The sequence below is a fragment of the Maylandia zebra genome, linkage group LG14 (assembly GCF_041146795.1).
Source record: "Maylandia zebra isolate NMK-2024a linkage group LG14, Mzebra_GT3a, whole genome shotgun sequence".
NCBI lineage: Eukaryota > Metazoa > Chordata > Actinopteri > Cichliformes > Cichlidae > Maylandia > Maylandia zebra.
The window spans coordinates 4,814,048-4,835,787 of record NC_135180.1 but is presented as its reverse complement, the minus strand read 5'-3'; the positions used below and the strand labels follow the sequence as shown (position 1 = coordinate 4,835,787).

Below are 21,740 nucleotides of genomic sequence, written 5' to 3'. Positions count from 1 at the left end.
TATTTACTGGATATTATAATTAGGTTTTTTCATTATCACAGGAAAATATATTGCCCTTGTGCATGAGAAATCTTTAAATTAGCTGCTAGTTTATATAACTAGTTTCATGTAGATGTAAGTGAAGAAACTTGGAGAAAGACTTGGATTAACTTGGTCAACGTATTGTTAATTAATTAGCGAGGTGAGAATGGTTCAGGCATTATTGAAGGGCAAGATGAGAGAGGCTAAGGACAATTACTGGAGAAAGCTGGAGTGGAAACTCCAGCAGAATAGCATGACAGAGGTGTGGAGTAGCATGACGACAATCACTGCATCCAGGTCATCCAACAGCAAAGAAGCTGGGGCAGTGAGGACAAAGCCAATGAGCTGAATGTGTTTTTTAACAGATTCAAAACTGAGGTAAATGCTCACCCCTCTGACCTGACCTGTAGTCAGCCTGCAATCCACTCTCCCTCTGTCTCCACATTCCACCATAGCCTCCTGTGAAAGTCCTGACACCCCTCCCCCACCTGTCACTTTCACTCATGACCAGGTTCAGAGAAAAATGAGAAGACTCCACTCGGGCAAGTCTGCTGGACCAGACAAGGTGAGTCCCTGTGCCCTCCAGCTTTGTGGAGTCTTTCATAAACTGTTCATGATGAGTCTAAGTCCGCAGAGGGTCCAGTGTTGTGGAAGACATCATCCCTTATTTCTGTACCAAAAACGCCATGTCCCAGTGCCCCCCCCATGGTTAGAGACCTGTGGCACTGACTTCCCACATCATGAAAACCCTGGAAAGACTTATCCTTGACCAGCCCCGACCTATCCGGTCTGTAAGTCTGATGTCATTAGCCATGTCTGGGCCCAAACTCCGCTGCAGGTCCATAAGTCAAACGAACACTGCAGCATTACTGAGAGTTAAAAACTGTCTAAATTCTTTCATCTGTAATAAAATGATCAACGTTCTGCTCTATCAGGTGTAACAATTAAGTTTAACATCCAAGCATCCATGAAAACGGAATTTATGACATTTAACAGAGTTAGAAGTTAGCAGGGAGTTCGCTTGCTAGCTTCCCTCTAAATATAATATACAATGAGGGATTTCTAAAACAAATTAAAACATACAGCTCTACTATCACTTCCAACATAAATGAAGACAGGAAAGTAAACAGCAGCAACGTTTGTAGGGTTACTGAAGTTGGGCTAGTTGGTATATAATGATGTGCTACGTGATCGCTAGCGCGAAAAAGCTATGCTAGCATAACATAAACAGTAAAGCTGGAGGACGAACGCTAACGAACAGAGGACTTTTTTCCACTCGATAAAAGTTAATGTGAGGGTTCCCAATGATTAGGAGCAAATGCAATCGCATGGCAGGATGCTGTAAACGGACCAAACGTCAGTCAGGAGAACCACAGAGATAATCCATCCACAATACGAGGTTAGTCATTAATATACTGCTGCTCTCCCCTTTCCTCTTCACCCGCTACACCACATACTTCAGCCACTGCACAGAGACCTGCCATTTTCAGACGTTTTCTGATGACTCTGCAGTGACTGAATGCATCAGAGAGGGTGATGAGACAGAGTACCGGGCTGTGGTTGGCTCCTTTGTAACGTGGTGTGAGCAGAATCATCTGTAGCTCAACGTAACAAAGACCAAAGAACTGATCGTGGACTTTAGGAGGACCAGGAACCTGTGACCCCTGTTTCAATCCAGGGGGTCGATATTGTAGAGGACCATAAATACCTCGGAGTACACATAGATAATAAACTGGACTGGGTTAAAAAAAAATACCACTGCACTGTACAGGAAGGGACAGAGTTCTGTCTATTTTCTAAGGCGGCTGAGACATCTTTGACGTTGGACAATGCTCAGGATTTTCTATTAGTCTGTTGTGGCCAGTGCTGTCCTCTATGCTGTTCCACACTGGGACATCAGGTTAAGGGTCGCAGATGCGAAGAGACTCAATAAACTGATCCGCAAGGCTGGTAATGTTGTGGGGATGGAGATGGACTCCCTTAAGGTGCTGTTGGAGAGGCAGATGATGTCCAAGATAAGTACAATGCTGGACCAACCACTCCATTACGTGCTGACCAGTCAAAGGAGTTCAGTGTGAGACTGAGATTACCCAAATGCACCACTGAATGACACAGGAAATCATTCCTGCCTATGCCTCCCTGTACAACTCCTCCATCTAATGCAAAGTACACACTGCAATAGTTAAACCCTTTGCACTTCATCTACAGTAAAAAATAACAAATAAAGTTTCACAGTTTACTTAAAACAACTGAATTGAAAAGGGGAAAAAGACATATTCTGACAATGTTGAAAGATGAGAAGTGCCCAATGACTGAAACTAGGACCACTGAATGAGATCAGTTCCTTGATCATTAATATGCAAATTATCATGACCATTGATCAACAACTACTGATCAAAGACCACTGATCAATGGCCATGACTACCATTCACAGAGGGTTGGGAAATGGCTGCAATCACAGCATTGTAAGATGGTGAAAGATGTACCCTTAAGCCACCTCCTTGATTCAGAGATGGTCTTTCCTTTTTCCCGTAAATGGCCTCCTTGACTCGACGCTCAAACCAGCGTTCCTCCCTGTCCAGGATTTGTACATCCTCATCATTGAAAGACTGCCCGCTGGCCTGTAGGTGCAAATAGACTGCAGAGTTGGTAGGTAGCTCTTCTGTGTTGTGCCATCCGAAGGTTGCTTGGTTTCCCCGATACATAAATCATGGCACTTAACAGCGTACGCTATATTACTCCGTTTGTGTTGGGGGACCCGATCCTTGGGGTGGACCAATTCTTGGTGCAGCGTGTTTTGGGGTTTAAACGCCACAGAGGGATAAATGCATCTCAACTGTTCTGATACTCCTGACACATATGGCATCACCAGGGGTTTTTTTTCCGCTTAGGCAGTGGTTGTCCTCCCCTGGATCGACTGGAGCTTTCTTTATGCGCCTTCCCAGCTTCAACAAAAGTCCAGCTGGGATAACCACATATTCTCAGGGCCTTCCTGATGTGACGTTCTTCTGCTTCCCTGGCCACTGTGTCTGTGGGGATGGTGTGCATGCTCCAGTGGATGATGAGAGTCGAACGTTAAATACTAATCCGTATGCGTAGGTTTATGGTACACATCAACTTTTAAATGTCCCCCATTAGTAACCTGGCACTTTTCATATTCTCCCTGGTGAACTTTATGTGTTGGTCCACTGAGTTAATGTGATCAGTGAATTGTGGTTGGTCCTGAGATTTGATTTTCACCCAGGTGCCATTACATACCTGAACCAATGACTTGGTGGTGTTCCAGGGTAAGATAACAAAGCCCTCTTTTTCACTTCTTCCATGTACAAGTTGGCCACAGTGGGTGAGATTGGGGAATCCATGGCACACCCATGTTTCTGTCTGCAGTACTGACCCATGTATGTGAACTACATACAATTTTAACCCACTTTGGCAAGGACTGCCTAAAGCTTGTACATCAGTATGAGCAAACAGCACATAAGATGGCTAATTGCAGGAACCACCTGAGAATTCAGCCTCAGATGAAGACAAAACAGGATTATTTCTAAAAGTCTGCAAATGAGCTCTTCAGTTAAGGACTTCCAGGCAACAAAAATCCTCCAGAAGGCACAGCACCAGCTGCTTAATGAACAGGTGAGACAAACAAATTTTACCAGAGAAGTGCTAAAGAAGAGCAGATCCGAGACTTTCTATGCTTCTAGATGAGAATACTCTTAAAAAGGTGTTTGAATTCATGGAGAAGGCTTGTTTAGCACAGCATGAGAAGTCTAAGACTAGGCAACAAAGAAAGTTTGACTTATTTGTTGTGTGTCAGAAACCACAGCAAAATACACAGAGTGTCTTCAACAGCCAGTAAAGTGAAAGTGGACACTTGTTTTCTTATCATAAAAATCTTTGTTTGTTAGTGTCCTTATTTTCTTCTGAGTTATCAATTTTCTCCTTAACTAGCTAGCATAAATTAATTTAAGTCTATTAGCCAACCAACCAAGCACATAACATCACTTATTGACAGAAGATGGCACTAAACATGTTTTTAAAACTTTAACTTTAAGCACTTATTTCTTAAATCCAGCTTCACAGACAGTGTTACATCTCTGTCAGTTTTTTAAGAGCAAGGCTCCATGATGTAAATGACATGTCATGTCATTTCTTTAAGTTTTGTGAAGAAACTTCAAAAGGACCAGTCGCTTTCTTTTCAAGCTCCTTAGATTATTTTACTTTTTATTCACGTTCGTCTTATACATGTTTATATTGCAGGTCCATTTTTAGTCACAAATGTAGGTGAAACGCTCACGTTTACATGGTGACAACTAAGTGTTACAGAGCTGTGCGTTAAACAAAGAATCAGAGTATCTGTGTAGGTTCTCAGTCATCCAGGTTATGGTAATCTAAGGAGAGTGGTGGTTTAAGTTTCTAGTTTTAAAACGAAATGGTGGAGTACAGATGGGACTGGGACACTTTAGTTTTGGAACTAAAGAAGCTTGTCGGATGAGAGGTGAAACATCTTCAAGAAATTTAAAGAAGTCCTTTACTTTCCAAGCGCCTTACAAAGAATCAAAGCAAAATAACAAACCAAAAAAAATGCATCAAGAATTATTAAAATTGAGAATTAAGTTTAAGCTGATGATGCTAAGATTCATTCACTGAGTTTCCCCTTCATACCAAAGTTATACCACCTACTATTAATACAGTATAAACAGTATGCTGTCAATGTAGGGGAGGGAAATTAGTGAAGACTGCTCATAAATGTGCTCACATCTTGCTGAATGGTCAGCTGATCACAGCCAATACACTGAAAATCCGATGGAGCCCACAAAAGAAATTATTGTGAGTTGTGATTTTTTTCCCCACCCTGAGCTGCTACAACCGATTTTAGGATTCTCCCACCTGCTGAATCCCAGTTTAACCCCGGAATGTACTCATGTTTCTGTTTAGGTGTGGAGGCAAAGTCACCATCTACAATGTGTTAGACAGAAAATAGAGCTGTTTTTTAAAGATTCTCCTTCTTTTCCTCTGCTATATATCTAATTCAAGCTGAGTGCATTTATTAGAAATAAAATTTACACGGAAACAAAGTTTGTATTCCCATGTACATATAGTTTATTATATTAATATATTGCAATGTTCAGTTAGCTTTGCATAAAAATAGCTGGTTAAAATGTCCTCTGAAGAGCTATTTTTTATTTTCTTTGAGTACATTTCAGAAACTTTTTTTTTCAGTTTTACTTAAGTAAAGAAATTGAATCAGAACTTCAATTTTTACCAAAGTATTTTTTAACAGTACCTTTACTTTTGCCACATCTACTTGTCTGGTATTTTGGCTGGTCCAGCCTCAAACAATGTTTTGTAAACGTGACTAATCCCATGGTTTAGCTAGAGCTTGCCAATGGCTGAGGAGATGATTCCTTGGAAGCCAGAGTCAATGGTACACGTCAGCAACCCTCAGGTGGGTTGGACAGAGGTAGCCGATGAAAAAGGATGCCCTCTTGCCCCTGCATGACCCCTCTGATGATTTAGCGCGGCGCTGTGGGGCAGCGAGGGTGACCCTTTAGACGCAAGTTACAATACAGGCCTTTTTACTGTCATATGTATGGTTGTCAAATGTCAAATGTGACTAAAAAGTCAAATGTGACTTTTTAGGTCAAGCCAGCATATCTGGCAGGTAATCTACTAATCAGAAGGTTGGTGATTTGACCCCTGGATGCTCCAGCATGGCAAATATCACTAGGCAAGATACTAATCCCAAGTTGCTCTCTATATGAATGGATGAATGAGGCAAATTGTATAAAGCACAATGAGTGCTCAGGTAGAGCTCAGAGCTCATTAGAAAAGGGGTATATAAGATCCAGTCAGTTTAACATCTTTGCATTTTCAAATCTTTTCTTAAAATGCACCACTTTAGACATACTTAATCAGATTATCTTACGCCTTTCACCACATGAATCCTTTGTTCTTATTAGTAATTTCAAATATTATAAATTTGCTTGACTTGATGGGTATTTTTGTCTCTTATTTTTTAACTCTTCTGTCAACAGAAAACCTACACTGGGGAAGACCACTAAAAAACAAGCACTCAGGAACTTGAAGACAAAAAAAGGGCAAGTGCTCTGACAAAGGACAGAGGGAAACAGAGAATATATACAGGAGACTAATTAGGGAGATGGGGAAATACCAGGGAACAGAGCTGAAGCTAATCAGGGTAAAGAAATTGGGAAAAGTAAAACTGAACATAAAGCACATGAGGCAAGGAACTATCAAAATAAAACAGGAACTAATACCAAGACTAAGACACCTGAGCTTGACACACACAAAAGGGTAAACAGACACAAGACAAGACCGGCTGAACATGGGAGATAATAAAGGCAAAACACAGAAATGAAACTAAGAGACCAGAAGGGAACTAACAAACATAAAGTAATTTATGACTATATCAGTTACATAAAATAATACAATTGGAAACAAACAGAGATAGGAAAACTCATAAGTGCAAAGATAATTAATAGAATCTAGAAACAAATCCCACTTCTTCAATCAAAACAATAATGAATTAACACGATTCAAAAGTCAAAACAGAAAACTCTTGATTAACGACCTAGAACCACGAGAAGAACAAAGACTTAACTTTCACAGAGACTTGTGTGCTTATCACAGATATGATAAGCCACTAAGAGTGCCAGGTGTTAATTATAAAGCAGTGTACAATGTTCAAGCAAGCATTGTTATGTGATTGTTTGTTTTCTGGGTGTGTTTGGTTACAGGGTTGGGCAGTGAAGGCATGCAGACTCACCGTCTAGCCCCTGGCAACAAAGGTGACTTGTGGGGTAAGGGAGAATGAGAGGAGGAAGATCCTGCACTACTGGATGGACTGTGGTCCAAAGTAAGCCTGGTGGAATCTGGAAAGTTAGAAAGGTAGAGAGTGTATTTATAGATATAGTAGGGAGGAATTTGAAAATTACACAGTAGTTAAAATGGCTACATTTTAATCACTTATTTCTAGTGGGTTACAAAAAATCTATCTGTTTTTCTGTCTTTCTCTTTCACTCACACCTGTTTCCTATGTGAAGTAGTTTGGGGTTTTTTTTTTATGAATTTTTGTAATTAAACTGGCTGAAGTGTTAGATTGTCATTGCTTTTCTAGGTTTTCAAACACTCAGAGCACCTTAAAAAGTTAATTACTCTGTACAGACACAGGTCACTGCCAGCAGCCATGAGATAAACATTTCAATTTTGAGGTAAAGTATTTTGTCAGAGTAAAAGGTGTCTACTGGTAATAGGAAATGAAAAGAATACTAAGCCCTCTTTGTTGACCTGTAACTCTGCTATTCAGTTATCACTAAAGTACTTTATCACTTGAATGTAAACATCCCTCCGCTATGAGTAACTGTCTTATTATGTTAAAGTGATTTAGGTGCCAAAGTGATCCTAGGACCTATGTCTTCAGAGGCAATTTGTGCCTGATAGGCTCTCCAAAGGCAAATTGGTGAGGGGCTAGACTAAGTGTAATTCAACAACAAGGATTCAGGAAATCTCACTGGGACCAGTAGTTGGATGAAGACTGAATGAATCAATCTCCATTTTTTCTTCTGGCTTTATAACATTTCAGCCCTGTGTTAGATTCCAGTCCCCCCGCAACCCTGATAAGGATAAGTGGAAGAGAATGGATGGATTAAAGGCCATTCCACTTGAACATCAGAGATTTGCTATAAAAATTGCAAGAGGAAAGAAACATAGCTTAAGGTAAGAGTGCTTTTAGACATGTTTTGAAGGTTTATATTAAAATTCCATTATCTAGGTCTGTAATTGTTTTCAGGTTAAATAACTGGTACCCAGGTCACCCCTGCGGGCGGTTTATCCTTCAAGCTCGGGTCCTCTACCAGAGGCCTGGGAGCTTGAGGGTCCTGCGCAGTATCTTAGCTGTTCCCAGGACTGCGCTCTTCTGGACAGAGATCTCCGATGTTGTTCCCGGGATCTGCTGGAGCCACTCGCCTAGCTTGGGAGTCACCGCACCTAGTGCTCCGATTACCACGGGGACCACCGTTACCTTCACCCTCCACATCCTCTCGAGCTCTTCTCTGAGCCCTTGGTATTTCTCCAGCTTCTCGTGTTCCTTCTTCCTGATATTGCTGTCATTCGGAACCGCTACATCGATCACTACGGCCGTCTTCTTCTGTTTGTCTACCACCACTATGTCCGGTTGGTTAGCCACCACCATTTTGTCCGTCTGTATCTGGAAGTCCCACAGGATCTTAGCTCGGTCATTCTCCACCACCCTTGGGGGCATCTCCCATTTTGACCTCGGGACTTCCAGGTTATACTCGGCACAGATGTTCCTGTACACTATGCCGGCCACTTGGTTATGGCGTTCCATGTATGCCTTGCCTGCTAGCATCTTGGACCCTGCTGTTATGTGCTGGATTGTCTCAGGGGCATCTTTACACAGCCTGCACCTGGGGTCTTGCCTGGTGTGATAGACCCCAGCCTCTATGGATCTTGTGCTCAGAGCTTGTTCTTGTGGTGCCATGATTAGTGCCTCTGTGCTGTCTTTCAGTCCAGCTTTGTCCAGCCACTGGTAGGATTTCTGGGTATCAGCCACCTCCTCTATCTGCCGGTGGTACATACCGTGCAGGGGCCTGTCCTTCCATGATGGTTCCTCGTCTCCCTCCTCTTTCTTGGGTTTCTGCTGCCTGAGGTATTCACTGAGCACTCGGTCAGTTGGGGCCATCTTCCCAATGTATTCTTGGATGTTCGTTGTCTCATCCTGGACTGTGGTGCTGACACTCACCAGTCCCCGGCCCCCTTCCTTCCGCTTAGTGTACAGCCTCAGGGTGCTGGACTTGGAGTGAAACCCTCCATGCATGGTAAGGAGCTTTCTTGTCTTGATGTCAGTGGCTTCTATCTCCTCCTTTGGCCAACTTATTATACCAGCAGGGTACCTGATCACGGGCAGGACGTAGGTGTTGATAGCCCGGATCTTGTTCTTACCATTCAGCTGACTCCTCAGGACTTGTCTGACCCTCTGCAGGTACTTGGTGGTTGCAGGTTTCCTAGCGGCCTCTTTATGGTTCCCATTCGCCTGCGGGATCCCCAGGTACTTGTAACTGTCCTCCATGTCTGCAATGTTGCCTTCTGGTAGCTCGATCCCCTGACTACCTTCCCTCTCTTTGTTACCATCCGACTGCACTTCTCCAGCCCGAATGACATCCCGATGTCATTGCTGTATATCCTGGTAGTGTGGATCAGTGAATCGATGTCTCGTTCACTCTTGGCATACAGCTTGATGTCATCCATGTACAGGAGTCTCGGCTGACTGTTCTGTCTACCAGTAGCTGGTGTTTTGTGCCTCTGGTATTCTTGCCAATCCCTTTCTGTGCCCCGCTCATGTATTGACCCATGTGCCTGTTCATCTTAGCCGATATGATGCCTGACAGGAGCTTCCATGTAGTATTGAGGCAGGTTATTGGTCGGTAGTTGGATGGGACTGGTCCCTTCTTGGGGTCCTTGGGGATCAGGACCGTCCGACCTTCGGTTAGCCATTCCAGGTGTCTCTCGTAAACTAGCAGCTGGTTCATTTGTGCTGCCAGACGCTCGTGGAGTGCAGTCAGCTTCTTCAGCCAGTAGGCATGAACCATGTCAGGGCCTGGTGCTGTCCAACTCTTCATACTAGAGACCCTTGCATGGATGTCTCCCACCGTGATTGTTACTGGACCCTGTTCAGGGAGGTTGCTATGGTCTGCCCTCAGATCCACTAGCCACTGAGCATTGCCGTTATGGGTTGCGTCCTTCTCCCATATGCTCTTCCAGTATTGCTCCGTCTCTCTCTCTCTCTCTCTCTATATATATATATAGAGAGAGAGAGAGAGAGAGAGACAGAGAGAGAGATAGATATATAGATATATAGATATAGATATAGATATATAGATATATAGATATATAGATATATAGATATATAGATATATAGATATAGATATTAGGATTTTAAAAAGATCCCTGCGTAGGTTTTCATTCATTCTGGTCATTGTAGTCACAAGCCACTAGTAACCATCTTGGCTGTCACATGAGCTGAGATGTGGGGAAAAAATAATTTTGACTGTAAGGGACCAAGGTGTAAAACCTCTGTATGACATTACTCCAACACACAATCATGTGAATTACTGATGGTGACTTGGAGCAAGGTGTAGTAGAAGTAGGAGTATAGCTGACTAATAGCTGGTGTCATAATCCACCCCTTGTGTTCAATAATGGTTGGTCACAGTGGACTTACTTGGCTTCTTTTTTTTTGACAGTGTGACCTTTCTTCTAAAACACAGCTGAGTCTTTTCCTGTTGTGGTCAATACTTAGCCCCAAAATACAGTGAACCTGAACTTTCTAAGAAAGTAGTGACGGTGGTACGTCTTCTGAACAAGGAAGGATGTCTTGTGACTCCAGAAAAGGTCCTCTTAAAGATGTACACTGAGATCCTTACAGCTGGAGTCCTCTTCAACAGCTACTCCCTCGATGTATAGGAGTGTGACGGGGGGGATTCTACACTTCCTGAAATCCACAATCATCTCCTTGGTTTTCTAGAGCACCAGCCTGCTGGTTGTTTTGTAATTCCTGCCTGTAGTCAGACGCATCACTGTTGGTTCTCCATCTCACCACTCCTGTGTCATCTACAAACGTCACAATGTGAGAGCTTTGATATTCTACCGAGCAGTGTATGAGAGGTCTCATACACAACCTAGGGGGATCTAGTGATTAAGAAGTCCAGGAACCAACTGAAGAGGGAGAAGCTCAGGTCAGGTTTTGCAAGTTTTTGCTGCTGAGTTTGTTGAATTATTGTACTGAGGGCATAAGTGGTCCAAGAATAGGAGACATATATACAAGTCCTTATTCTCAAGGTTTGCAGGCTGTATGAAACACTGATGAGATCCCATTATCTGACAGCTGACTGGCACAATCTCTGTGTCCATTCTAGTATACTGTCAGGGCCTGCAACTTCATGTGGGCCACTTCTGCTGAGGTCAAGCTGAGTCGTAGTTCACCTGGTGTTGAAGTGAGTGTAGTCCTAGAGGGGCTCATTGAAGCAGAAAGTCATTGGGGAAATCAGGCAGAGACAAATCCCAGTCTTATTTACACAGCATTTAAACAGCATGCTTGTTTGTTTGTTTGTTCAAAATTGGGGTTATATATTGGGGTTATATATATATATATAGCAAGACATTAAGTATATATACTTAACAATATATCGTTATCCAGGTAGGTTCATTTTAACATTTAAACTCAAGGTTGTTCTTGCTTTGATGAGGTCATAGGTTGAACGCCAGTCCATTTACCCGTGGGAAATACATTATTCACCGCTGTATGCGGTTCAAACAGAACCAGTTTCTCAGGTTGTATTCATGTAGATTTCTACTGAAGGATAGAAACTGCCTTTGTTCTACTTTCAATAACAACTGCACCATTAACTACAGCAGTCCCTAACACGATGCCTTTGATAACAACGTGTGAGAAATGAATTCATAACCTAGCTTAAGCACAGTTATATATAAATGATTAATTTAAAGTTAACTATACATCTAGCATCTAAGTAAAAAAAAAAAAGATTTTAGCTGGGCTAAAAGCCCAGCTAAAATTAACTTCAAATTAACTGCAAATTCATTGTTGAATTGTGGTCACAGCCAAATTCTGTACTAGTCTTCTTGTCTTACTTTCAGATTGCTCAGATGAGATCAGTCTCTTCTTCCTCATTGACCGGTAAAAGCGGGAGTTTCTGCGAATAGGTTCTCTACTAAATCCAGTGCTGGAGTCATCATCATCATGTTCCTCTTGGCTTGGTTGAACCACAACTGGTTGCTTTTCTGTGACGTCTTTTGGTTTCTGTCCCCACTTACCCCTGAACAGGGTAGCTACAGACATAGTGAAATCTATTGCTCAATTTTCGTGAAAAACTAAGACTGGAAAATGTTGTTTGGTGTTGAGGAAATGAGTGGAAAGAAATTTGCCATAGTTAGCCAGAATCCAGGAATAAATCCATCACTTGGAATCAGAAATTCACGTGAAAAATGAAAAGAAAAAAAAAGAATACAGTTGAAAACAATTTTAAGATCAGAAAAGGGAATCCTCAGCCCTCTCTTGCTCCTATCCGTACAGCAATAATGTTGTTAACTACATGGGTAACCTGTGGAAAGAGTGCTTGACGCTTATTTATGACTACAGTGTAATTATTACATTTATGACTCTCTCCTGTTCTTTGTCCCTCCTCTGTTTGTGTCCCTCCCTCTTTCTGCCTCCTTGCACCACCCTGTTATGTGCCAACATTCCTGAACTCAACCTAGTCTTACCAGCTTATAATGCCTTTCTGCTCTAAAACTTTCTCTGTTGCAGAACCAGAAAAGCCACTTGGAAATGCTTATAAATGTCTGTGCCTTCTACATTTCTCAGATCCCTTCATGAAATCAAGGCATGTTTTTGTTCTTGGCCTTTGTTCTTCAAGAGTTTCTGACCCTGTTGATCCGTTGTCCCACATAATAGTTTTATCTCTAGTCAGCTGACAAGGAGAGTTTAAAGTTCATCTTTTCCTTTTTTCAACAGAGCAATAAAGTTGCTTTCTCTGCCTTTGAACAGTACCAACCAAAAAAGGAAGTGCAAAGAATTTGTTTACTGGAATAACCTTTACTGTAAAATAAAGATCCTGCACAGTTTCTACAAACAGAAGATGGTTTACTGTGGAATTCACTAACCTACATGATTCCTGCTTTATTTACTCTTAAAGGAAAACCGAACGATTATGTTAATAATTATCATATAACTAAATAAAGAATGTGGAATTGACCGAATAGAATGGATGGATGAATGAATAATTATCACCTATCCATCCATTCTCTTATCAGGTTTGCAGGTTGCTGGAGCCTATCCTATAGGGCGAGGGGCGAGCTTCTCCCTGGATAGGTCACCAATCTGACGTAGGGCTAACACATAGAAACATAACCATTCACAACTATGGCAATTTAGAATTACAATCACATGTCTTTGGACTGTGGGAGTAAGCTGGAGTACCTGGAGAGAACACACACAAGCATAGGGAGAACATGCAAACTCCACACAGATGGTGGCATTGAACTCAGGCAACATTGCTAACCAATGCACCATCTCACTTCCTTGGATTAGCTTGAAGTAGCTAAGCTGGCCGATAACCAACATTTGCTCCCACATTTATCTTAACATCAAGGAATATTTTGCTCTTGTACTATTTACTTTGAATTTTTTTTTCTATATTTTTCCACCAGGTGGTAGTACTTTTTAACGTTTAAAGCATGCAGCAAGATTTCCCACTTTTTATTGTTTTCTGCAAGGGTGTCTTGCTACTGAAATGATAAGTGTGTTGTTACTGATGTTGGACAATGGTGGGTGCGTGTATGTGTGGATTTTAGTTCTCGCTACCTTATAGAGAAGTCTATAAGTTGGGGAGCAGCATTCCCACCATTCAAGTTAACCAAATCTCCATTGCTCACATAGAGGAGCCGTTGGTAAAGCAATACAATCGTGACTTCAATGAGAAAGCAAGAGAATTAACCTCAAATGTCTATAGAAGATCTTGAATTTATGAAAATCATGAATAATTCAGTTGTGCTTATCACTGAACATTACTGTTAGTGTGGCCTGAAAACCTTTAATTTGTTCATCCTACTGATGAACTGATGGTGTGGTCATGACTTTTTGACTGTCCTGAGTGTTTCTGCCACCTCCTTTAAACAACTGAATGCAACCATTGTTACACTTGTCCTTTTGTGCAATTAAAATATGTTATGTCCATATCCAAGCTGTAGACTGCACTAGTATTTTGCTCCTCCGACAACTGAAATCAACTAAATGTAATGTAAGAGTATGAACCGATAGGCTGAATCAATAGGCAAGCAGACTTGCGATTACAAGAAATTTAGACTACTAGAAAACATTTCCTGTAGAGAACAGGTTCTCGATTCCCATCCCTATACATGGATGATTAATGCCTTTGACCTGTCTAGTTTGCCTGCACTAGAGATGGCACCAGAAGGTACAAACTTTAATGCTGACTACTAGAGAAAAAGCAGGGCCATAAATCAGGTGTTATGGAATGGGCACTTTTCTCTACAGCCCTGAGCGGAGGATAGGAGCTAGTTGCCATGGTGATGTGAGAAGTGTCATCTCCTTATAGGGAGATATCCAAAAGGTGTAGGAGATGAAACTCGAGTTGGACATGGGGTCTAAGGGCTTCCCTTCAACTTTTTGATCAATCATGTTAACATTCTGTTTTTACCACATGCAATAAAAGTGTTTACTGCCTGGGTGCGCCAGCTTTTGTCTCTGAGCCAGAGAGATGGAGGTCCATCACATCATGTAAAACAATTTAAAATTCTAACCATAATTTATATATGATATAATATTTTCAATTTAAATATAGAAAGTTTAAAGTCCCCTGCCTTAAGGAGAAAAGCGACAACATATGTGTTGAGATTTTCCTCTCAGAAGCACGAGGACCTTATAAACTTTGTATAGCATTTAAAGCCGTGTAAGCTAAATCATTAGAAAAGCAACGACTACACATAATCGGCATAAAAGATATCGTATAAAGATGTTTGCAGGGAAAATTGAGGTCCGGTTAAAGCAACAAGTAATCACAGGATTTGAAACTGTGGGAAAAATTGAGGCCGGTAAAATAGTGGTCACTGCTTTTTGAGTTGTTTAATTTAAAAAAAATGTTATGAAAGCAACATGGTGACAATTGTATTGATATATCCACATGGTTTTTAAGTCATTTGGGTAACATACTTCCAATTTTTTTAAAAGAAAGTGGTGTAAATGTTTGTTATTGTTCTATGTCGTGTCTTTGTTTTGTTTAAAAGGTGCACGACTTCGTGTAAGCACGGGTCTATTCAACAGAGTGTGACATTGTGTGTTCAAAAGAGGGTATTACACATAAAAAAAATGCAACAGTGCTAACTAGTAGTAGGACTGAGCTAAAGCACCACCATCCAGTAGAAGGAGGGTGATACTGCAGGCCACTCCCCAGCCCCTGGTAGACATGGGTAGAATGGAAAAATAAGATTAATTAATTAAAAAATTAAGAAATATGATTTAAGGATTGAGAAAATAAGAAATTAATTAACGGATTAACAATGACCACAGTAATAACTAAGCATAAACTAAAACAGACAAATTAAAAAAAAAAAAAAAAGTAATGAGAGAAAGAAACTGATGATGATGATGATGACGAAGTTGAAATAAATAACATAAAAATTAAACTTATAATTTGAGCAAATTTGTCTTCTCTCATTTAAAAAAAAACCCCAAGATATATAAACATGAATCCGTAAAGTGAATAAAACCCATAAATCTAGTCTAAAATATTTATTTAAATCTAATTTGTCTGCAAATGAGCTCTTGAATTAGGGGAACTCCAAGCAACAAAAATCCTCCAGAACACACAGCCAGCTGCTCAATGAATGGGTCAGACAAACAAATTTTACCATTGTGTGCTAAAATCAAAAGAGGGGCAGATCAAGACAGAGACTTACAACTCTTTCAGATGAGAATACTCTGAAAAGAGTTCTGAATTCACTGACAAGGTTCGTGTACCACAACATGAAAAGTCTAATACCAGGCAACAAAAGACGTTTGACCTACTTGTTGTGCGTTGGAAACACCAACAAAATACAGAGTGTGTCCTCAGTGGCCAGAGACAGGATGTCACACTTGGGACATGGACAAGTGGGGGGGAAATTTGTCTGACTAACTCACTCAAGCAGAGAAAAACATCCTTGCAAAGGGATGAACTTTACTGTGATGCTGAGACAAATCCTGGTGGTTTTCTAAAGGGAGACTATCTTGAGAATTTTGTCACTGCTCAGTGACAAAATCAGTGACATCTCTCTTACTTGTGTTCCAGTCACCGAAGCAGTGGAGGTCGTTTAAGAGTTTACAGGATGACCCCAACCTCAGCAACAGGACCACTGTCAGCACCAACCAAGTGTTTCACATACAAGGGTCAGACTCAGCACTATAAGCAGCAACATGTGTGCACCAAGGGTTCCCCAAAACCGTTCCACGGGTTTCCTCCTCTTTTTGGCTCTCGGAGGAGGCGGACGCACTTTTTCTCCTCTCCTCTCCCTTATCTTCCCTGCTTAGCCCTTATGTCCTTGTCTAGTCTCGTGATTTTTGTATTACTTTTTCCCTGGAACACTCTCTCACAGTCTGTTTCTAAAACCTAAAAGAGAATTATGGATTCAACTGGTCTCTGAATGCTATTGACACCCTTTTCTCAACGAGAAGTCTGGGCTCAGGAGAGCCTGAGTGCCCTGGAGGGACTTTCCCTGCCGGATACACGATGGACGGGTGGCAGAAATAGAGGATCGTGTGCCTGGCGGGACTGTCGATCGAGGACGCTGAAGATATCTACCTATTCAGAACCATGATAACAGGGTTCTTGCTGATCGGAGCTGGCTTGGCCCTGGCTTATCGGAGAATTAAGAAAGCGGAACCGGCTGTTCAAACCCCCCCAAGGCTGCCCGCTGGGATTGAAATGATGGGACGAGGCGTGACTTCTCAGAATGCGCTCACTGAATGCAGCATGGTTAAGAGCTTGGAGGAGCTAACAGCTGCAGTGAATACTCAGAATAACACCTCTGAGCGGAAGTTGGATTACATCTTGGAGCAGTTCACTGCGGTCGTGAGGTCCCAGAATCTGCTCTTTGAGCACAAGAATGACAAGACCACCGAGCGGAAATTTGATAACATCATGGAGAAGCTCGCAGCTCTCCAACGGGAGATTGAGAGTCCAGTGACGGAGTGTTAAAGAACAGCTTTGAAATTCTCATGAGTTGTTGCAAAAGAAAAGAAAAATCACCATCATAATGCGGGTACCCCTTCGGCGCCAGCCGTGGGCTCAAGGCTGGAGCTGAACAAAAACTCCCTGATAACGACTGTGTTTAGTCTGTTCCTTCCCGTTCCATGCAAGGCCACCTGGGTTGGCTGGAAGACTGTTTACTTAGCCTGGCAGGGCGAAGGACACTGTCTCAGCTGAACTATGGACACGCACACACATACATATACTGATACTGATAAGCACTCACTGATGCATCACCCTCCCTACCCCGGATCCAACGCCTCCTCCAACGCTTACCTACCATCCGATGTGGACACTGGATCAGCTGGAGGCGCAATCAAAGATTGCAGCGGTCCCAGATCAGATGTACACACTGGAACACTTTCCCATGTTGCTTGTCTGTGTTTACTGTGCTATGGTGTGTTGATATCTGTGCATTCCTGTATTATCATTTTTGTGTTACACATTTTGATGTTTTTTTCCTTGCTACCTGGCCTGACCTGTCTCCCCAATGTGATGTTTGTGTATTGTATGTACGGTCGGCAAGGTCTGTCATCTCGGTTGTGGGCAAAAAAACTGCAACTAACAAATAAAGGCTATCTCTCTCATCTCATCTCATCTCTTAACAAAGAAAATAAAGGTAAATTTTCTTTCACAGATTCACCGGTCAGAATCACTTTACACACAACAATAATAATAATAATTATAATTATAATAATAATAATAATACATTTTATTTGGAGGGTGCTCTTCTAAAAGCCAAGGTTACCTTACAAAGAGAGAAAAACATATCAATAAAACAGTAGATTAAAATAAATTAAGATACAAAAAACAAATAAACAAGATTTGACAACAAGATCTGTATTAAAGTGAGTAAGCCAGGTTAAACAAGTATGTTTTGAGCTATGACTTAAATAAGGGAAGGGGATCTATATTTCTTATGACTGGAGGAAAGGGCAGTTGACTGGTCCAGACCACTTTGAGCTGGGAGGCATGAAAAGAGAAAAAGAGAAAAAGACTAGGTGCAAGCTTTTTAGATTCTGTTCATAGAGGGATATTTATTGGACAACCACTCTCTGGTCTGGTTCATAGCAGGGCAGTCAGCAATGCATTTATTCTGTTCCTTATACTGTTCTGGCACAGATGCACCTTCATAGACAGCGGCAACAACAAATGTGGTGCTGGACAGAGGGAACAGAGTACTTTTGAGTTTGTAGGTCATGGAGTTATGGGCATATTCCACCCAGAAAAGCTAGAAAATCCAAAGAGATAGCTTAGTAGATGTAATACAGCAAAAAGTGGCCTCATGCTCTAGATTAGCCAGCGCCACCTGTCGATTAGTCTGCAGTTGAAAACCAGAAGAGAGGCTGACCTGGGCCCCAAGTTTGGAACACAACTCCTTCCAGACACGAGCTTTGAACTGAGGCTCCTGGTTGGAGACAATATCCTCAGCGAATGCATGCAAGCGAAAAACACTTTGAAGTTGAGCAGTCTCAAGTTTTAAGGAGAACTATGAAATGGACAGCTTTGGAAAAAATATCACTAATAGTTAATATTACAGTATTACATGAGGGTGGTAGTTGTGTGACAAAATGAAACACAATATGTTCCCAAGAATGACCCAATGTGGGTAATAGCTTTAATAACCTGGTAGGTGGAGAACTGGAGGTTTTGTTGCATGAAAGAAGCAGTTAGATTCTCAACCTGATAGCAAGTGAATCTGGCAGTATGAGCCCAGTGAATCACTTTCCTCTGACCTTGGAAGGACCATACAGGAGTGGCGAGGGTCATGCAGAGATGTTTGAAGGGGCGGGTGCTCAAAGTTTAAAAGGAGCACATAGAACCAGGCTGAATAACAACAACCGACATGCATGAAGAGTCTAATATGGAATCGCATCATACTATATCTTTGTGATCACGTGGAGACAATGCAAAGCAAACCTAGCCTATGTTTTAGCTGATGGCATACAATGTTGCTGTTAAAGGGTTGCTGGTGGTGCTCATGCTGATAGTGCTGGAGGGCGGGACTGTGTTGATCTGAGACTGTAGACATTAAAAAGTCCATAGGAGAGATGGTAGCTGATTAAACAAGTGTTATGAGATAAAAAAATATAATGCAAAGATTGGTGACAGCACTTGGAACCATATGGTGATGAAACTGATGAAAAAAACTGTGGAAAATAAACTTGCCTCTGCCTGTGACTCACTCTCTTCCTCCTTCCATCTCCTCATCTGATCTGTCACTCTCCACTTGTGGTCCATCTGAGAACAAGGCACAATTTGCTATTGCATTAATCTATTATTTAATTGTCCACACTTAACAACTCTTGCACCTAATCCTTAATAAAGTAATGATAGAAACATGTTATAGAACCATAACATTGCAGTTGTGTTTATTATTGATTTCATTCTTGAATACCTCTGCAATTCAACAACTGGTACATGTGTTAATGTTACCTGTGCTCTTTTAATCCAGCTGGTGAGGTGCTCCAATACCTTTAGCAACCTCACATAGCTCCTTTTGTAGCTGTTTCCTCCCCCTGTCCTTACAGGGCATATCTGGTCAATGAGTAATAATTTTTAAAAAATCTATACACATAAAACACACACATGCACACACAATGACATTTTTACCTTCTCCAGAAGACTATATGTACTATGGCCACAGGTTTGCATCATAGCGCTGATCCACATCCTTCCCTTATTATTTATTCCTAGTGCTATAATAATTAAGTAATGAGAAATTTAATAAAAAGTAATAAATATAAAATACTGTATTTATAATGATTCAATTAGTTTCACTATCCACTCTGTGCTAGGCAGATGGGTGAGCTTATTACACATTTAAACTGTAGAGATACAATAATTTTGCTGCTGTAAAATCAGCATTTTTGTCATATTTGAAATATAAATCTAATATATTTAATTGGCGTCTTAATGTATTTTCTTTAAAACTGTGTTGTTTTTAAATATCATTATTATAATAATTCATAATTATGTCAAAATTCATTCTGGATAGTTTGGTTGTTGTTGTTATTGTTAATAGTGAAATATAAGCCCCCCAGAAAGGCAGGGAACAGCCCTGTATCTTACTGTAAAACCAAATATGTTCCCTAAAACAGTGGACAGTGCTACAGGCCCATGACACCCTTACCCAGTTAGTTAGCGGCTAATGATCACCACTATTGCAGTTAATAAAAGGACAGGTAATGTTTGTCACACTGTTGTGCACACAGCACACTCATTTGTTTCAATCCGTCAGTTCCCACAAGACACCTTACCACCATGTACATAATAATGGAAGAGGACGGTTTCTTTCTTCTCTGGCAACAGTTAAGAGAGAATTTTGTGTCTGTCCAAACAACCAGTGGATACTCTGTCCCCTCCAACCAATGCCTCAATTCTTCCATTGCCAGCTAAATAGAGAGCAATTCCTGTTTACCAAAATCATAGTTTCCTTCTGGAGCACACAGATTTATTTTACCTTCAGACTGCTGAGAAACCACAGCCCTGACCCCAGGATCCAAGGCATCCACCTCCATAATGAATGGTTGTGTGGTGGCCCACCAAAGGGCTCCACTCACACCCAGGTCGGGGGAGGGGTTCTGCTGGTTTTTGGCGCAATGTGTCCAGTTGTAGTTTGGAGATGAATAAAGTCGGAATGGAAAGTTACAGCTCCTGTGTCGTCTGTACAATACCTCCACAGTTGGAGAGATCAGGCTGGAAAAGGATCCAGCATTGTTGGGATCCAATACCAAGTAAAATTCAGGCTGGTATCGATACCAATACTTTGCATAAGTACAACGTTTTCGATAGAGAGTTGTTGGCATTGATCAGAGGACCCGGTGGCGCCAGTCTCCGGCAGCCTCGCCTCTGTCAGTGCGCCCCAGGGCAGCTGTGGCTACAACACCAGTGTGTGAATGGGTGGATGGCTGTATGTAGTGTAAAGCGCTTTGGGGTCCATAGGGACTAAGTGCGCTATACAAATTCAGGTCATTTACCATTTGCGTAAAAACTTGATGTGTTTGGTAAATAAAAATGAAAAGTAGTGTATTTCAAACCGTATTCGGAAATACAACTGTATGACTACAAGACATCAGACTATTGTTCTTCTTGCTTAATTATGAAGAATTCACACAAGAACTAAAAAAACAAAACAAAAAAAACAACAACCCTGAAATCTATACCTACATTTTAAATATTCCCTTTCCATTCCAAAACAAATGTGACTGATTGAAAATAGTAAAGCTGAGAAAAAACATTATAGATACATGTCATTGTCTATTTATCTTATGTATGAAATATTTTGAGTTTTTTAAAGCATACAATGACCGTTTTACTGTATATTTTATATATACCTAGTCTATATAATACGCTGTAAATACTCTGCAATTTGAACAAATGGGATTCTGCAGTTTTAAGAATGCGGCGAATTCCCGTCATTTGAACACAATGCCTAGACACAAAGTCTCTCCTCCTCCTCCAGTTCGCCTCATCATATTCTGTTACAATTTACTTTTGTTTGTGTTTGACAAGGTTTGTGGCCTTGCCACATGTGTCACAAACCGCATCTTTGCTTTTTGTGGAGCTCAAATAGCCCCATACTTATGATAGAAAACTGAACTAGCGCGCACACGTGAGCCGTGATGCATTTATACAGTCGTATTTCCCAACTCACTGTGATAGGCAGAAGAAGTAGTTCCTATTCAGACAATCCAATAATATAGTTACTTTCCACTGTGTTCTTGTAAATTATAAGCTACAAATTTACCCTAAATTACTATAATATCGATAATGTAATAGGAAAGTCGATTCTGGAACATAAATGTCTGGTATCGGAAGAACCAATATTTCAGTATCAATGCGCACAATTTGACC

General features: G+C 41.2%; 1 protein-coding gene and 1 long non-coding RNA gene across 3 annotated transcripts in view; one reads left to right on the top strand and one right to left on the bottom strand.

Moving 5' to 3' along the window:
* Positions 1-11,925, bottom strand: part of ngef (neuronal guanine nucleotide exchange factor) — a 33,663-nt gene extending 21,738 nt beyond the window's left edge. Inside the window, exons 1-2 of one of the 2 annotated variants that reach the window (XM_004572477.5) lie at positions 11,710-11,925; positions 6,809-6,914 (exon numbers count right to left, since the gene is read on the bottom strand). In XM_004572477.5, coding sequence (XP_004572534.3) covers positions 6,809-6,914; positions 11,710-11,917 — 314 coding nt within the window. In that variant the 5' untranslated portion in view covers positions 11,918-11,925. Of the gene's footprint in view, positions 1-411; positions 1,073-6,808; positions 6,915-11,709 lie in introns of those variants that run through there. The other variant, XM_076892135.1, reaches the window with a different exon arrangement.
* On the top strand, positions 1,072-11,925 carry LOC143422014 (uncharacterized). The gene is made up of 5 exons (XR_013101599.1): positions 1,072-1,420; positions 6,780-6,930; positions 7,422-7,501; positions 7,625-7,758; positions 11,716-11,925. It is a non-coding gene; the product is annotated as an uncharacterized LOC143422014 (long non-coding RNA).
* Positions 11,926-21,740: the final 9,815 nt, after the last annotated feature.